Source organism: Scomber scombrus, chromosome 11, assembly GCF_963691925.1.
Source record: "Scomber scombrus chromosome 11, fScoSco1.1, whole genome shotgun sequence".
NCBI lineage: Eukaryota > Metazoa > Chordata > Actinopteri > Scombriformes > Scombridae > Scomber > Scomber scombrus.
In genome coordinates, this window is record NC_084980.1 from 11087702 (window position 1) to 11106533 (window position 18832).

General features: G+C 40.4%; 1 protein-coding gene across 3 annotated transcripts; it reads left to right on the forward strand.

Moving 5' to 3' along the window:
- The first annotated feature begins 8200 nt into the window (after positions 1 to 8200).
- Positions 8201 to 18736, forward strand: nr2f6a (nuclear receptor subfamily 2, group F, member 6a). Of its 3 annotated transcripts, XR_009926973.1 has the most exons (7): positions 8201 to 9098; positions 9466 to 10280; positions 13055 to 13149; positions 14658 to 14992; positions 15240 to 15486; positions 16398 to 16921; positions 16979 to 18736. XR_009926973.1 is itself a non-coding variant. In XM_062429417.1 (6 exons), the coding sequence occupies exons 2-6, from the start codon at positions 10012 to 10014 to the stop codon at positions 16670 to 16672; spliced, it is 1221 nt and encodes a 406-aa protein (XP_062285401.1). In that variant the 5' UTR covers positions 8201 to 9098; positions 9466 to 10011; the 3' UTR covers positions 16673 to 18736. The 3 variants fall into 3 exon arrangements, 2 of the variants coding, with proteins under 2 accessions (XP_062285401.1, XP_062285402.1); XM_062429417.1 differs by having other exon boundaries at positions 16398 to 18736; XM_062429418.1 differs by having other exon boundaries at positions 14661 to 14992; positions 16398 to 18736.
- The last annotated feature ends 96 nt before the right edge of the window (positions 18737 to 18832 follow it).

The following is an 18832-nucleotide window of genomic DNA, read 5'->3' on the forward strand; positions in this document are numbered from 1 at the left end:
TTGAAATGGACAGCAACTGGGCTTGTTATATCCTGGTTGAATGGCACATCTATATTACTAGAGAGATGTTTTCAAATCGCCTGAATGCCTGTGTGATCCAATCCTCCTTATAACCCCTTTTCCTGAAGCAGTCCTTAAGAATAGCTGATTGGTCCATAAAAATCCTTGTCAGAGCTACATATTTTTTTGATATGATTGAACTGTGACACAGGGAGGTTCTTTTAAGGGACATAGGGTGGTAAGTGTCTTCTTATAATCAAAATGTACAAGAAGTTCCTTCTTTGAGCGTCTGCCGAAATAGAACATTTTAAGTGTTGATTCTTCAAATTCATGAAGTCATGAAATTCCATCAGTTGTGTCTCTGTGTCAGTCTAAATGAAAAATATATCATCCAAATATCTTTTCCAGTATGATATGTGTTGTATGTATGGGTTTATATTTTTGTTCAAGATCACCTAGTATATAGTCCAACATAGAGTGAGGTAAAACTGGGTGGCATTTTGGATCCCACAGTCACTAAAAGTCAGTCCCATACAGAAAATAATTAGAAATCAGAAAACATTCAATCAGGTCAAGGATACACTGTGTGCTAGGGTTGTCTTCAGTTCTTTTTTCCAAGAAAAAATGTGCAGCTTGAAGTCCCCCCTCAAATGGACCATTAGTATATGATAATGATTCAATATCTATAGTTACAAGTCAGTAAGTTACAACAGTAAGTTAATGGATCGTTTCCTTTTAATAAAGTCCATAAAGTCTCTAGTGTGAAGAACAAAGACATGCCACTTTAAATCCAGTTAATTTAAACAGTAAAATTATGCAACATGGAAGTGTAATAACCTTTCCTACATTCTGAGCTGCTTATGTAGGAGTGTGGTCAAAGGTTTAGTGGTGTGCATGCCTGAAATGCGTATATCCTGTATAAAGAGGATGTAAGTGTATCTTCTCTAAAGGGCAATACCAACTACACTCTTCTGTACTTCAAGATGGAGGCTTATCGTATAAATAATAAAGTTAGCACCAGTGTAGATGTTACTAATCATAGTTTACACATCCATACATGTACATAAATACATACATACTGTACATATCTATTACAATTTCAAATGTATCACTTCAATAATCTTCTCAAAACATGATCTGTTTATTTTTATATTATGTATAGTTGGTCAATTACCTTTACCTAATTTAAAGGAAGCTCATCTTTTTTCCAACAACTTTTGTTCTTATTGATTTTGTAGATCACCTTTTCCATACTATATATGTCTTCTACTGTTTCTACCCACTTGCTTACCTTAGGAGGTCTCGATTTTTTACAGCCTCTTGCTATTTCCTTGACTGCTGTAATTCTCAGTATCCAAAAAAGATATAATTCTTCTAAAATGTGTATTCTTTTTTTGACGTGTAAAGAAGATATGTGTATGGTCAGAATTATTTTCCCTCTGGTAACAGGAATAGTTTTGTGTATACTTGGATATGGTTGATGGTGTTTTACAGTACCTTATATAAGAGGCTTGATAATTGTAGAAGCTGCTTATGAACAATTTTACAGTAAAATCTGTTTATCTAAACCAAAGGTTTCCAAACCACAGAAATACTGTGTATTTCTAAACCCAGAAACTCAAAAGCTGCATATCTGGATGAAACTGGATTTGGCAGCACTGTAAGGGTGAACAAGCCAAAGCTGTACCACTCCCACACACCACCAAGCTACAGCATCTGCAGCTTTTTTTTTTGCAGTAACAGGAATATTTCACAACGTAAGTAAGTTAACAGTAACAGGGATATTTCACAACCTAAGTAAATTGACAGTAAGAGGAATGGTCTAATGTTGAAATCTTCATTTAAACCTTGAGGTGTGAGAGTGTTCAGTGTGAAAATCCAAAATAGTTCTCTCCTCAGGAGGAAAGAGTCAATATCTCCTCCTTTGGAGGGCATTTTTTGGCTTTAATGCCAATATATCTGAGGGTGGATATGTTGTGGTGGGCTTTTTGAAATGGACAGCAACTGGGCTTGTTATATCCTGGTTGAATGAGGTTGAGCATTAAATTGAGGTTCTTGACATTACTATTATATAATGGCTTGTGTTGTCATGAAGCTGTAGAGGATGTCAGTTTGTAGGAAGAATTTCTGTCCAACATGTGAGTCATTTGTGTGTATTGGTTGAAGTTTTTCTACGGTCCTCATTGTCCTTTAGCTGACCACTTTAAGTCCTGGAATTTGACTCATCTGTACTCAGGTGGTTTTTAAAAGAAAAAGCCAAAAAGGAAGCTACTGTTGTGTGCTCATATTTCCTTTAAAATCCTGACTTCCACTGACATATGCTAGTGTAGACCCAATAACATCATCTTTAACAGAGCAGTGTAAGATATGGAATTTAATTTTTGATTTCTCATCAACACCATTAAATCTCAGTGTCATAATGTGGGTAAATATTTCCTTATGAATTCTGCGTAATTGAAGATATTGTATAGTTTTCAGACAATAGAAATATACTGAAAAATCTCATGAGGGGTTCAGATTTTTGCATTGTATTGTCAATATAAACAATCACCTCTGAGGGTACAATCACAGTTTGTTACTGTTGAAATGTACAGAAAGATGTTGCCTTCTTTTCGAGTCTTTTCACATTTATTCATTGCCATTTATTTACTCATTTATAATTGTGACATATACATAAACTGTGTTTATATGCACAAAAGACAGGCCATTATTTGATTATGGCAGCATATTGTGTTGTTTTGTTTTTGTTGTGTGGTGATTACATTAATCATTGTAATCACTGAAGGGTATTTTAAAGAGTGTTGGGATTGACCACACAGTGACAACACAAGCTCTGCGCTGCTGTGGCTCCCCAGCCAAGGGTTAGAGGACAGCCTCAATACAATATTCGAGACACATGCACAGTATCAGTTGTCATGGGTTACACTGCCACTTAGTGGGGAATTAATACAACTGCAGCTGAAGACTGTTATAAATGTAGAAAATGAATGTACAGTATGTGAATGAGCAACAATATTTCAGAAGTAAATGATGCTTCAGAAAAGCAATGGAAAGCTGGTAGTACATGGGGGACAAAATAAACAACTGTAAAGGATATGTCATGTTGAAAAGTTGTATTTAACTAATTTATGGCTTTTACTGCAAAGATTAGATTATTTGTATTCAATATTTGATGGGCCGAGAATTGTTAAACTAACAACAATCCTCCAAGTATAAAAAATGTAAACTAACCCAGAACCTGACAGAAACATGCAATTGTATTACATTACAGCTATACTAACACATGACCTTATAGCAACATAAAACCAAAAATAGGCTGTAATTACTGTGGTCTGAAATTTTATGAAATTGGAAAAGAATCACTTTGCTGTTTCCCCTCACTCCACCCACCTGCTCTATCGATTTACCTGCATTTACAAAACAGCTACAACAAGCCATCCTCCTCAAGATAATGCCTGAGTAACATGCAGAATCACACCATGAGGTTTCCCTCCAGAGAGGTTTGGCTAATTGGTAACTGGCTCTGAAGGATCTGGTTACTCATATATCAGCCATGTGCTATATCAAGTGGCGGACTTGAAGAAAGAGCTCTCTGTTACTGTGAGAGTACACAGAGTGGACAGACCTGCAGCACAGGGGAAGTGGTAAATACTTTAGTCCAATAACATACTGCAAGGAGACAAATAAACAATATGGTGCTAAATAACTGCATGAATGTGTGTCAAGAAAACAGAGAGAGGAAATGCTTTCTTTTGTTACACTTCAGCTCCTGATTGGGTAACATCCCATTTGTTGAATTTGAATGTGACACACCAAGATACTGTACAGCTTCACTGGGGTTAAAAATTCAGACACTCATTTATCATGACAAAGCATGATGATATCAAAGCCATAATTGTTCAAATGAATTTTCTCAGTTGGCACTGTGATGTGCAATCCTCTCAGATCACTTATTCAGGCTCAAATTTAATTTAAAAATGAAAGATTGGCTGTGACCAGTGGCTCCTGTGGTGATGTGATAAGAGTGAGTGCGGCATTCACATCAAAGAAATTCTCCCTCATATTGTATTTATCTGTATTTTTTAAATCAATTTATCCTGTTGAGCCAAGAGGCTGCTGGGGTATTAATGGGTAAAATACAGAAGATTTCTGTCGTGAAGATGTGATGTACATGTTCTCATCAGGCACCTCTAATCAGAGGTGGCTGAAAAGAAGAAATGATGAATACCTAAGAGTTAATCCCCCCTCTTCTGTGTCTTCAGCCCAGCAGATGTTTTCCCGTTGACCTGCACAAAAGGCCTCTGTTTTTGTTTCCAGGCTTGTCCATTCCTCAAAGGTCAAAGGTCACTCTGGTCTCAGGGAGAAGCTGTCACTGCAAGTCTAAACATTTGACGGCCACCAGAGCGTGATGAAAACGCCGTCCTCCTGCTAGAAGGCTGCACAGACGCCTCATGATTTAAGTAAAGACCTACTTTCCATATGCTGATGTGGTTGAGAGAACACGGCTAACACCCTGAGATTGAATTACAGCGGTTGCTGGGGATGCCTCAGGGAGACGGGCTGTCCTAACTTTAGACATTTGGACACATGGTGGGGGTTGATCGTATTTGTTAAGGGATGGTCCTCGGTACAGAACTTAAAGGTTAACTTAAATAGCTGAAATGTTAACTGAATTGAACTGAATGGGTGGGGGTATTGTGTTTGCCCAGAAATGCCAGCTGTCATGGTTAAATGACCGACCCTGTGATCTTTAAAAAAAAGTCTGACCACTTAAACCTAAAGAAAAAGGATTATTTTAAACTTCACTTATAAGGGCATTGATAATGTTTCTGAAGAGGAGTGCAGGGTATAAAAGACAGATAACACACAATTAAGCAAAAGAGGAACTCTAATATGTAATGTTATTTATGTTTTAGGATGCTGTAGAAATCTTCTTCCATGGAATAAAACAGATGTATTTATTTATATATCCAGCATTATCTGGATTACTGCTGAAAATCCCTTATAATACAAAAAGCATGATTCAAACATTTGAGTTGTATGAGGGCAGAAATATGAAATGTGTGTGTTGCAGTACAGGTTAGTAGTAACACACTTCAACACATTAAAATTATCCGTGCAACACAGTGCTCATTACTCCTGATTGGTTAAAAAAAAAAAAAGACTGTTTACACCCTCACCGTATCCCATCAAAGTTATGACAGACCTTTGACAGAACAGTAGGTCTCATGTTATGACCCCATCAAACACACTCAACCTCAAGGGAATGTTTCAAATTATAGCTACAACTTGTAAATTATATTCCCTCTATCCACAACAAACGTTCAGACCTTTCACCCCAATAAAACAAGCCGCGGACAGCCAGTAGAACAAAGATGTTTGGCCAATGTCAAGGTAGATGGCACGTCTTGAGTTACTCTAAATACATCACAGACACAAAGTGTTGGCAGCTAATTATTTTCAAAAAAGCATAAATGGTGGTGCACACAAATGTTCGTAGTTATGTAGAATTGTTTATCTGGAGTTGGGCTATGAATACTCAATAGGTGTGTGTAACTCACATATTAGTGATTGTCAACCATGTTTGCTATAAACTGGTGGTTTGCTGAAGGTTTAGCATTAGGTCAATTTCCACATTATTAGGTCTAATACAACAGCCCTACAATACATTCTACCTACTGCACATGTAGGTTATAATGTGGACACTGCTGGACAGTGAAGTTTTGATTAGTATAAGAGATTCTACTTCCTCCAAATTAATAGCAATAACATTAACTTACTCTGCCCATGTCCACTCAGCACTCTCTCACACAATTATGATGATATATTGGTTGTTGTTCCAGTTCTTCATATTTGTATATACTTGTTTCTAGCTCTGGCCATGCATTACTCATGACACTGAGTAATGCAGTGCTGAATAAACCTGATGGACATAAATGAGCTACATTAAACTGCATTTTAATGAAACTACATCAAAGTTTTAGCTGATTCTCATCTTTGTTTTCGACACCCCTTTAACAAGAGTTATGTATTTTAGTGCACAAACTACTGTGTGCAGTTATTTATTTGGGAACACAAATTATTAATTTGAGGTTACAAAATGTTATAAATTGCATTATAAAAGTGAAAAAACTCATGCTGGCCAACCAAGGTACTGCACACAGCAACAAAAAATGTAACCCATCTTTCTCACAGACTGCCATTACAAAAGTTTCATTTTACAACTGGCAGGACACCCTGAACGTCACATACGGTTAATTATTACTTTCGTTTTTTACAATGGGGTCCTTTAATATGTTATATGTAGTATAAAGACGAGATGTAACTAGGCTGTTGTGCTCCAGTGTTTAATGTGTGTGTGTATATTTTTGGTTGGCATCTTGGCTGACATCTTTTGCAGTCTTGCATTTCTGGATTCCTCCACATTCTTGACTATTGGTTCAAAGGTCATGTCACTCCTGCCCCCTGTGGTATCTCTCACACACACAGTGAAGTAGAAACGACAGATATGTACAGCATCTCTTCTACTGCAACTATAAAAATCTTATCATAGTCTTGTACTCACGTAAAATATTCACAAAATGTCTGGTATGCAGGGGTTGAAATCCACAGAAGAACTGAAACAGAGATAAATTAACACAAAATTAGCCACACATAGTTTTCCCTGTACGACGACTCAACTTACACCTATTTTGACTGAGCAACACTTCACTTTAACCACCCCATAATAAAACACTAAGTACTCTGAATATACAGCATATTCAAATATCACAGTAATATTATTTAATTACTAAAATGGATCAACTCAACCTTCAAAATGACATTTTAGCTGCTGTATTAAAGCTTGACGCTCTAAAAAGAAAAAATCTAATTGTGCAGTTTTTCTGGTGTCAAACTATTAATTATCAGCTCTGTTGAATATCACATCGTCTTATACACACACACACACACGCTCCTTTACAAGGACCCTTTATTTGACAAGCCTAATCTTGCCCTACACAAGAAGTGACAATAAGCAGGCACAGTGGCCTAATTAAAGGGACTTTCATTCAAATTAACACACACACACTCTCTCTCACACACACACACACACACAGCCCTCTGATGACCTATTAGCTGCACAATGGCCAGGACAATGCTCCTCTGTCGCACACACATTCTACAGGGGGTAAAGCTGGGTTTAGATTTAGGAATGCTAAAAAAGTGTCCGTGGAGAGGGGAAGAATGCCTTTAAAAATCTCTGTAAACGCTCCCTAGATAAGACAACTAGTTGCATATAGTGAATCTTTCAGGACACTTTCATCTCTCCATATCTGCAGCTGCAACCCCCCCTCCCCCAAACCCACCCCAAAGAGCCTCACATTTTACAAGCAGATTCATCACTTATCTCTTAAGCTCTTATCCAGGTTGTTCTGCACCCTCTCCTCCTCCCCTTTATCTGCATTTGACCCCACAGCTTAAGCACGGCAGGAGTGTGAAAGTCAGTTTGACCTCCTGGGGCGACCTCGAACACAAATCACTGTGCGCTCCACAAAGCGCTCAGACAGAGGGTCTTTGAGAAATGAGCAATGACCACAAAATGGTCACCTTTATTTCCAGCACAATAAGCCGTTCTCGACACGTACGCAGGATCAAAGCATGTTCTTCAAGCGAGGCAAGATACAGTTTCTTCATGAGAAATAACATTCACGTTGCTGCTGTTTCACTCGGCCTCTTAAATAGTGTAAAACTTTCAGATGCAATATTTTGATTGCTCTCTGAAAGACAAAGGGCAGGCAGGAGATCGGCTTGCTTGTTTTTGTTGCAGGGCTGCAGGGTAATCTGGTAGTGTCGGGTTGGTTTTTGAGGCCTTGGGGTCATGCTCTCTGCATCTCTGAGGAGAGAGATCCTCCACATTCTTCCTGTGTGTGTTTGCATGTGTGTGTGTGTGTGTGTGTGTGTGTGTGTGTGTGTGCATGCTGCCCCACACAGCCCACTCTCTTTGCTCTTTGACTCCAATGGCCATATAAGGCAGCCGGCACCATGGTAACCGCAGGGCTTGAATAGCAGTGTCAAATCCCTTGGAGCACACACACACATAGACTGCCCCCTCCCCCTCTTCACACACTCCTGCTCCCTCCCTCTCTCGCTTGCTTTGCTTGATCTCTCTCTCTCTCAAACACACACACACACAAATTGGTTGGAGGAAAACAGACACACAAGAGGAAAAGGAGGCAAGGAAAAAAATCCAGCCTGTCTCTCGCTGTGGCCATAATTTGATTTGAGAGAGAGAGAGAGAGAGAGAGAGAGACAGAGAGAGAGAGAGAGAGAGAGAGAGAGAGAGAGAGAGAGACAGAGAGAGAGAGAGAGACACAGAGAGACAGAGAAAGAGAGAGGGGGTGAAGAGGAGCACCCCCACCCCCACCTCCTTTTTGCCTCAGCCATAGGGAAAGGATTCACACACACACACACACACACACACACACGGACGAAAGGAAGCACATAGGGCTAGGCCGCAAGTCATTAGTTCTTGGTGGGCAAGCACTGACAAAAGGCTGGAAGGAGAAGCCTGCATGAGTGCCTGGAGAGCAACCACAGGAACTATGGAGGGCTGAGCAGACGGACGCTCTCCTGCTTTCTTCATTTTTTCCTCTTCTTTGGAAGGAAACAGCACAGAGAGACACTGTCACAACCGAGCACTCGTGCTACAGCAGGCAGGGTCGATAGCACTTCCTCGTGTGGAGGATCTACTCTAACAGAGACTGTGTATTTTGTAAGTCAGATCAGGCAAGTCCACGTCGCCTTGTTTGCTGCTACTGCCGCTGCTGCTGCAGCTGCCGCAGCCGGCGTTGCCTTGAGGAACAAGCCCACGACCACATGAGAAGTGATGTTGTTGTGGGGGCCGTCAAGTTGTTTTTCTTGCGGTGATCTGGAATGTCTTCATTGTGGGTCACAATGCTGCCGCTGAGAGGATTACAGCAGAATAGGAGAGCTGTGTTGGTGCTCTCAGCCTCGCTGGATGGAAGGAAGATCTAGAGCGAGGAAAGGATTTGTTTTCCAGCACGCCTTCTGAATGAGGGAAGACATAGACACAACAACACATTAACGTTCACCCTGAGGTAAGCTTGATATCATTTCTAGCAACATTTAGAGGTGGATATTCATGTAGGCTGCTGACATATGTGAAGAATAATTAGCATGATCAAGGACAAATTCAGTGTTAGGGGTACTTTAAGAGGGGTGGTCAGAGCCTCTCCAGGCATGTGCTAAGGCGAGCTACAGTGAGGTCCTTTTTCAGCCATTACTGTTGCTACAGAGACAGAGCTGGGAGTGTGTGTGAGAGTGAAAAAGAGAACAAGACTATGTGGGGCTGTGCAGTAGACAGTTTTCACCTCAAGTCATCTGCAAGTACTCTTACATCTTGTTTTTGTTGGTCTCTTTTGGAAAATGTGAACTGTGTGTTTTACTCATTGTTTCCTGTGAAAGGTTCCCTGGCTGCAGCGTGAAACTGCGACCAGGCTCCTCTTTAAAAAAAACACAGACTCATCATCTCAGGAATCGGTCCGAAAGAGAGGAGGAAAACAACACTGAGCGTGTGTGTGTGTGTGTGAGCTGGAAAAGAGAAGACAGAAGAAAAAAGGCGCCCTGAAGTACACAGACATGCAAGACTAAAAGTTGCCACACTGAGACTGTTTCCAGGTCATAGTGGAGTGGGAGGAGACTGAACGGCTGTTGTTGTTTCTGCCAAACAACCCACTCTTCAAAGCTTGTAACCTAATTTTTTCTCATTGACATCTGTTTGTTAAGCCTGAGGATTATTTTTTTCTCTCAGTTATATATCAGGACTTATTTAACAAATGAAAGCACAAGCAAGCAGAAAATACTAATTGTCTTCAGGTGAGGGAAGGGGGGGGGGGGAGCACATTATCAGGACTCTTTTATACATATATAGTCTTTATTTATGTTACCTTGACAGCAACCAGTAATCTTGGCTGCCTGTCCCATTTTCTTCGGTGGTTTGGTTACCAAGCAATGGCCATGGTGAGTGGGGGCTGGGGAGATCCCAACGGGGGCACCAACGGGCTAGGGGACAAGGGCTACCTGAGGGGGGAGGAGGAAGACGGTTCTCCCCAGGCGGGGGGCAGCGACATGGAGGCCGGTGATGACGACAAAGCCTGCGTGGTGGACTGCGTGGTGTGCGGTGATAAGTCCAGCGGGAAGCATTACGGCGTGTTCACCTGTGAGGGCTGCAAGAGCTTCTTCAAGAGGAGCGTCAGACGTAACCTGAGCTACACCTGCAGGTGAGACTTCGCGGAAGAATCGTCACAACCGAACGATTCTTTTAGTGAGTTGGGAGTGAGGGACCTCCTCTCAACTCACTCCTTCACTGACTCCTCCCTGCTGGCTTGTGCACACTTTTCTAGTCTAGACAGCATGTTGATATCCTGCAACTCTCTTGTGGAGATGTATGGAGTTAATTATTGTATTAACCCTTAAATAGGCGATGTGCACCAGGAGATAAAGACTCTTTAACGACCTGTTAGGAGCATGATTGGTTAAGGTTAAGGTTAAATAGTATGTGCCTTGGATTGGGAGTACTGGATAGGTTGAATTGAATTGAATTGGGCAACGTATTCTGGTGGAGATACAACTCACAAAATCTAAAATATATTAAAAATAGGTCAAATGGGATAACAAGTTACATCAAATTATGTTTTTTACATCTCATTTTCCACTACTGCCTGTTCAAGGGTTAACTCAGCCTTGTGAGAAAAGCAACCACTTTAACGCTAGTTTAAAAACTCAGTACTGATTCTGACTTTACTTATGCAGGCTGCACAAGTTATAATACCATTCACCCACAAGTTTCACACCGATTTAGTAGTTAAATACTAGTCGATTTTGATTGATCAGTCATGAAATTCAACAGGCCGTGATTAACAGACTGTTTTGCTATGGATGCCGTTCTGATTATAGATGGGACTGACAGACATTTTATAAACAGAAACAATAAAATCATTTTAAACTAGAGGAGGACACTGTAGAGAGCAGGTCTCTTCCAGGTGTGTACAGCCAAAATGGGGGCTATATAATAGAAACAGGGATTTATTTATATCATGCCTAACTGTAGTGGATCATAACATAACATAAATTCATATATTCATATGAATAGAATTAATCAGCAGATGCTCCAGTTCATGGTAAGACTGGACTTTTCTATGGATGTCAGTTTTTGAGCCTTGATTTTAGTCCAGCCAATTGCCGGAATTTCTGCCTAGCTATTTGCTATGTTGTTATGTATATCGTAAAAGGGCCAAGGCTGAAAAGATGAAAGACGAAAAGCTTAACAAAAGGCTCATAAGGAATGGTGTTACAAAATATGTTATAAAAATTGCAAATCACCACCGCCACGTGAGGTCGATAATAATCAATACAGTTATTCCAGTTATTTTTTATTACAAATATTTAGTCTAAAATGATTTATTTATATTGTAAATAGTCATGTATTTAGTGGGGTTATGTAGGCTACGGCATGGTGTACAACACATTCATGTCAAATTCATACTCATGTTTATGTACCTGCTTCAACGGTTGTGTTAGAGCAGGTTCATTATTTACGTTGTGGAAATTCAAGGTATGTTTCATGGACAGAATGAGAGAGAAATATTTCATGAGATTTATTTATTTGTTTTAGTCCAGATTCATAGGCTGCAATCTGTAGACAAGTGTTTATTCACCCACTTGTGAATGAACAGTGACCAGAATGAAGGATCTGGGTGACTGACTTGTGACTCAAGTGACTCAAAAATCCGATTCTTATTAACGAGTGACTCATAATAAATCAAGTGATTAAAAAGAGACAAACCTCCCATCTCCAGTGAATGTAATTCAATGAATGAATTCAATGAATCAACAATAACACTCCTAATAACAACAACAATGATAACCAGTACCCACACTATATTTAAACAGTCATTAAATATTCTGTAGCAAAACATGCTCTAACTGGAGAGGGCTGGTATTCTGTGACATTAGGTATTTCTTTAAACTCTTTTTAAAAAGAGCTTTACTTGTGAAATGTGTAACGTCAGATGGCAACCATTCCTGATTTTCATTCCTCTGTACGCAACAGTACGCTGCCTTGCATTCATTTTTGAGACAGGAAGTGAGAAACAACTTCTTGATGCATGTCAAGTATTCCGATTTTGGCCGTTACTAGTCGTGAAAAATGATAATACACGACATTTTAGACATGGATGAAATGAAATATTTCTTATAAAATAGAGCAGGGAAATAACAATCCTATTTCTCACCAATGACCAACCTCAGGTTATGTTCCTTCTGATGATGTTAGCTCTTTTGTTACACTTCAGAGTGAGTCATGTGATTGTATTCTGGATTAATTGTAGTTTTTCCAAATCTTTGTTTAACCACACTACTGGTGTGAGAAATGAGTAAGAAGTAATGTTTGAAGAGTTTAATCAGATTCATCGATTAGTTGATAGACAGTAATTAACAAGCAAGTATTATGACAATTGATTAATTATTTGTCATTCACCATAGAAATAAATTGTCATGTCTAATTTTTAATCTAAATTATTCACCACATGCAATGTTTTAGTTCCATAATTATGATATTCCTAAACCAGAATTAAATATTAAGTTATAAAGCACACATAAGAACAATTGAGATATGTTATTTGAAATAACCATGAATCATTTAACCTCATTAACATAATCTGCTATCTAAATGTGGTAACATTGCCTATAGCAATGCCCAAAATAGTAAATGTAGTATCTTGATGTAGTATTAATGTGCAGGATTAATTCATGTTCATGAGACTCATATACAGGAAGTGTCAGTATCAGACAGTAGACGCTTGTAATCTGTGAATAGAAACCAGAAAGCCACTTGTTGAGGGGAAAGCAGAACACGCGGTCTGACAGCTACAGTGAATCAGACTATTATTGCAAGAGTACAGAATGATTATGTCCAAAATTCAAAGTCAAAAGTTGGTGCAATAGTAACTGATCAATCACAAATGGTTCCATAATGTTTTGTTTGCATTTTCAGGTCAAATAGAGAGTGTCAGATAGACCAACACCACCGGAACCAGTGCCAGTACTGTCGCCTGAAGAAATGTTTTCGCGTGGGCATGCGCAAAGAAGGTATCTTTCTTTCCTGACCTATAAATCCACAATCTAATCGCACCAGAAGGACAGGAGACACTGTGATTGTGGACTGATATTTGTATTTCCATCAGCTGCTCTTAGAAAAACTTAATAGTTAAATAGCTAATTTTTTCATTGGCATTATCTTCTCCATGAGCTCCACAGAAAAGAGAAAATGCCACACATGGCTGTCGAGGCCCTATCATGGCAAAGCAAGCCATCCGTGTCAGCTCAATGCCATATACTAAGTGGCTTAATCTAGTGCCTGCGTAAGAGTGACTGAGAGGGATACAGTGCTAAGACACCTGCGTCCCTGAGCCTTAAGCCTCTGGTTGAAGCTACAGAAACCTTCTGCCTTGTTGGCTCAATCAGGAAAAATCCAATATGGGATTTCACCTTAAGTGGTGAAGCCCAAGTGAGGCATCATTCAATATACCATGCACAACAATGTATATAAGTGTGCATATATAGATACTGTATGGGATAATTTGTCATAGAAAAATTAGAAGCATTTATATATTTATGATGGGTTTCTCTAATACTCCCAAATTTGTTTTCTGTTGCTCATTCTTATAAAAATATTTAACCTTTAGTTTTTGTGATTTTGCTACAAGTTCGATGTAGTTTAAAGACGTCTGAATATAGTATCTGATGAGTATCGGATGTGTCTGAGTTATTTTTTCCACATAAAGCATGCTAATGAGACACATTATAGCTCCCTGCAGAGAAATTGTTTTCTCTTGACCGCCTACACAGGGAGGTCAGAGGTCAGGGTCAGCTACAGAGCAGCATTCCTGTGGCTGCTCGGGATGCAGTGCCTTGCTCAAAGACACATGAGCCAGGACAGATGGTTTCCACATGAATCCATAACCCCAAACGAAAGCCTCATCAGTGGTCTGGCTGCAGTTTCGCTTTTTGCAGTAATGCTGTCTGTCACGGCTACGGTTCTTTACCTACGTCAATGTTTTCACGCTCACAGGGTATATCTGAATGCAGAAGCAATCTCCTTCTTGGAAGATTTAAAGTGGTTACTGCGTTGGCATGTTATAATTCTCCTCCAGAGCCAATATTTCAGAAACAAAAAAAGCCATTTGAATGGAAAATAATATTATGTTCCCATGTCTTTGTTTCCCAGATAACCTTCATCTAGCCTGATGTGCATAAGAATACATTTCCTCAGTTTCACGCTCTTGTTGAAGAATCCGTCTGGGCTCAATTGTGCTTCCTTTTAATCTTGAAGAATAGCTTCCTAATCGGGTCAAGCCTGTCGGTTTCTAATCTGACATACACCGATGGCTGAACTCAGTTTTAACTTTTTCTCTTCTCCAAATCCCCTCCTTTGCCTCCCCTTGTCCTTCACAATTTCCTCCTCTTTTTATCTTCTCTACTCCCTCGCTCTAATCTCCTCACTAATCTCCACCTCTCCTTTCTGTCTTTTATCCACTTCCTCTCTCCTCTCTTCTCTCCTCTCCTCTCCTCCCCTTTGTCCCCCAACCAAACTACAGCAGTTCAACGCGGTCGCATCCCACCTCAGCCTAGCCTCAGCCCCTCCATCACACCTATAGGTGGTGCCAGCGGCCTTGGAGGCGTGGAGTTTTATAACAACAACAACAATGGAGGAAGTGGTGGAGGTCAGCCAGTGTCAGAGCTCATTTCCCAGCTGCTGAGAGCTGAGCCGTACCCCAGCAGTCGGTATGGGCACCAGTACAACCAGCAGGCTGGTCCAGATAATGCCATGGGCATTGATAACATCTGTGAACTGGCTGCGCGGCTACTCTTCAGCACTGTGGAGTGGGCCAGGAACATCCCTTATTTCCCTGAGCTGCCTGTGTCAGACCAGGTGAGCAGATTAAATCTCATATAATCAGTCAAATCAGTTTGGTTTGATGTGCTGCACAGTGCATGAAAGTAAAACAGTTTTTTTTCTCTTGTTATCAGAAGATATTGTTGGAAAAGTGAGAAACAGACAAATAAACTGAAAAAACATGTGCACATCAAAACATAGATAGACAATGAATACAGGGCACATTAAACATGAATGATGACAATGAAATGCTATCTGATTAACACTCTCAAAAAAACAACAGGTGGCCCTCCTGAGGCTGAGCTGGAGCGAGTTGTTCATCCTCAATGCAGCCCAGTCGGCCTTGCCGCTCCACATGGCTCCCCTGTTGGCCGCAGCCGGCTTCCACTCCTCGCCCATGTCTGCTGAGCGCGTGGTGTCCTTCATGGACCAGGTGCGGGTGTTCCAGGACCAGGTGGATAAGCTGACCAGACTGCAGGTGGACTCGGCTGAGTATAGCTGTCTCAAGGCCATCGCTCTGTTCTCGCCAGGTGAATGTCCTTTTTATTCATATTGCACAACACAGCCATCCTAGGCAACCATTTATGTACATTAGTGGAGGCATTTGTATTAAATGGGGATGCTGTGAATGTTATTATTTAGAAAGATAGATAGATAGATAGATAGATGGATAGATAGATAGATAGATAGATATTTAGATAGATAGATAGATAGATTGATACTTTATTAATCTCATTGGGGAAATTCAGATATATCGCAGCTCACAGTCCATACATACACACATTCATAAATACACATAGATATATACACAGTAATACACAAAAGTGTGTGTAGTGCAGTAGAATAAATATTTGTTATTCGCCAGACAAATAGATCACCTAGATGCCCCAGATGGCCCCGTTTGATAGATAACTGAGTCTTAAGGCACTTTACGGGACTGTTTAAACCGTTTTTGATGGTTAAATATGTTTTAAAATGGGCTTCAAGTGACAGGACAGCTGTAGCAAAGTTTGCCACATTTATCTGTGAATGCATTCATTATGGCACCATCTCCTGGCTTATCAATGAAAATGCAGTAATGCTCTACAGAACATGTGCTGAATAATTAGGGCTGTCATTGATCATTACGCAGCATTGTGCATTTTAAGACTTGTTTAAGTAGCTACCGTAAACAAATTGTGTATTGTGTGTGCCACCTCTTGAATTATTCAAATTGTTCTTTTTTTCCTTTTTTTTCTGGGGGGTGGGGGTTGGGGGGTTATGGGGTTTAAATTATATGTTTTTCACAGAGTGTAAAGGTGATGGCACTATTTTGTATGTGTTCCCCTTGGGGGCTTTTTATCACATTATATGCAGGGATTTCAACTCTCCTCTAGGCTCATCACGACTCTTTATATAACCTGCCCACACTATTAAGTAACTCCCTCCTCCTCCCTCTCAGATGCCTGTGGCCTAACAGACCCGGTCCACGTGGAGTCTCTGCAGGAGAAGGCTCAGGTGGCTCTGACAGAGTACGAAAGGATGCAGTACCCGAGTCAGCCTCAGCGCTTTGGCCGCCTGCTCCTGCGCCTCCCCGCCCTGCGCGCCGTTCCCGCCAGCCTCATCTCACAGCTCTTTTTCATGCGCCTGGTAGGAAAGACACCCATCGAGACGCTGATCCGTGACATGCAGCTCTCCGGAAGTTCGATCAGCTGGCCGTATGTCCCAGGACAGTAGCCCCCTGATGGACGAGGTCTCCGTCTGGTATTAGTGACGACAAGGACCCACAGGAAACCTCTTGACTCATCACTATCCATCTGTGTGGTTATCAAACTGCAGTGCCAGCTGGCCGTCATATGTACTGTACTGTACCGCTCTATTCCCCCTCATGAAATGAGCTCTCTGTCTCCACATGAGCCTCCAGAGAAGAGGACCCAGTGCCAGGCTGGATCTGTCTTGTTGCCAGCCCTGTCGCGCTGGTGCCAGGTCTCAGGCCAGAAATGAGCTCCTCATGCTGCGCTCCGATATGGCCACCATAGCCAGTCATGTCACCACCCACATGCCACAGTGACTAAAGACGCCGCAGTTTCATGTAGAGGGCAGCAGCACCCTGCTACAGTCACATTTAAAGGACAAAACTGTCCTGCCACAGATTGTACGCAGAACATTTTTCCCACACTTGGTTCATTTTCCATTTGTGATGCAGTGACCTTTTTATCCACATGACTGATAACATTAAAATACAGTATCATTATTATTATAATGGATGTTATTCAACAGTCTGAAGCGTCAGCAGTTGTTCAGCGAACTGAATACAAGGCACAGTGAGGGTCTCCGCAGGGCCTTGCAGCTGAAGATGACATTCTTAGCTCATGATGAATTCACTGCTCTTTTACCTCGGCACTGAGGAAGGAGCAAAGGAACTGCACACATGACACAGAAATTAAATCAAACCAAGGAGAAATCACCAAAGTTATCATATCATCCTCAAAGACGGTTTTTAGATGGACTGATTAGAACACAAAGTAAAGAGAAAGATGGATGCACTCTTGTGACTGCTTGACCACCAGAAATGAACAATGCATTTAAATTCATTCACAGGGCTCACTGTCGCTGAAGTAGAAGTTTTTTTTTCTTTTTTAAAGCCACAGCTACACGAGAACGGGCTGATACCTCACTAGCCACCAGAAGGCTTTAGTCTGATATTTCGTAAACACAAACCTCTGTAAATGTTGTTCACCAGAAACCGCCTTCTTTTTGACAACTGCCTTGTTATTCCGTATGAATTTGGGACACCTATGAAATATGAAATGAGTCTTACAGGCATCACAAACATTCGTCTTGTATCTTTTTTAAAAGATCCCCCAAAGTAATTTTCACTTGTCTTTTTGAATATGAGTTTGACTGAAGAAACGGCAGGCTGACACGTACGTAAATGCAGCTGGGTTCCAGTGTGAAAGACAATTCAAGATGATAATAATGAGCTTAATGAATATAGTTGGTGACCAGAGGGTTTATAAACACCGCCAGTTAAATACCAGTTTACAACATTCTATGCTGTTTCTGGGGGTATTGATCCCTTGTGTTGAAATGTGTATATATTGAGGCCAATTCTGTTTTTTTGCATGTTCAATTGTTGTTTTAAATCTCTGCTGAATTGAGATGGTTTTCATTCTTTTTACATTATGTAATTCAAGGTTCTTTTGAACATTTAAGTATTGCTTTCACTGTTAGCGCCTAAATGTTTTTTTCTATATGTATTTACATGAAAATACCTCTGTCATCTGTTCAGATGTCAAAAAAAGAAACTTCATGCCATTACAGCTGATAGGACATAGATGGAAGAAAGGGATGTTCATTCTTGAGTACCTGCTGTTGTGAATGATGTGAGACGATATTGTAATGGATGAGGATCTTGTGGAAAAACTGCACTAGGAGGATCTTCAATGCCAAAACGTCACACTATCTGTCACGAGTTTAATGAGGACGGGCCCTGATTCGCTGGTCCACCCGGACTTACCTCACACTGGTATTTCAAGAGGCAAATTTACAATATCACAAGAGAAAAAAGGAAAGAATAAAAATGCTACATATTTAAGCATTTATTGATGATAAACACAAAGTCAAAGGATGTAACTCTGCTTCTTGATTTACCATTGGGCTTTTTGAGCGTTATCTGGATATTATTCTTTTAGTCAACAACTCATCCATGTCATAAAAAAAGATAAATATACTATTAATGTTTTCTTCTTCTTTGTGTTAATGAGTTCTTAAGTTTTTCAATTTTATGTGTATGGCAACATTATTAAAAGAATCAAAAGATGACAATGTGTCTTTTGTTATGTTTTTGTTTTTTTCAGACTACTTGAAAAAGTGTTGTAATTACTGTATGAAGAA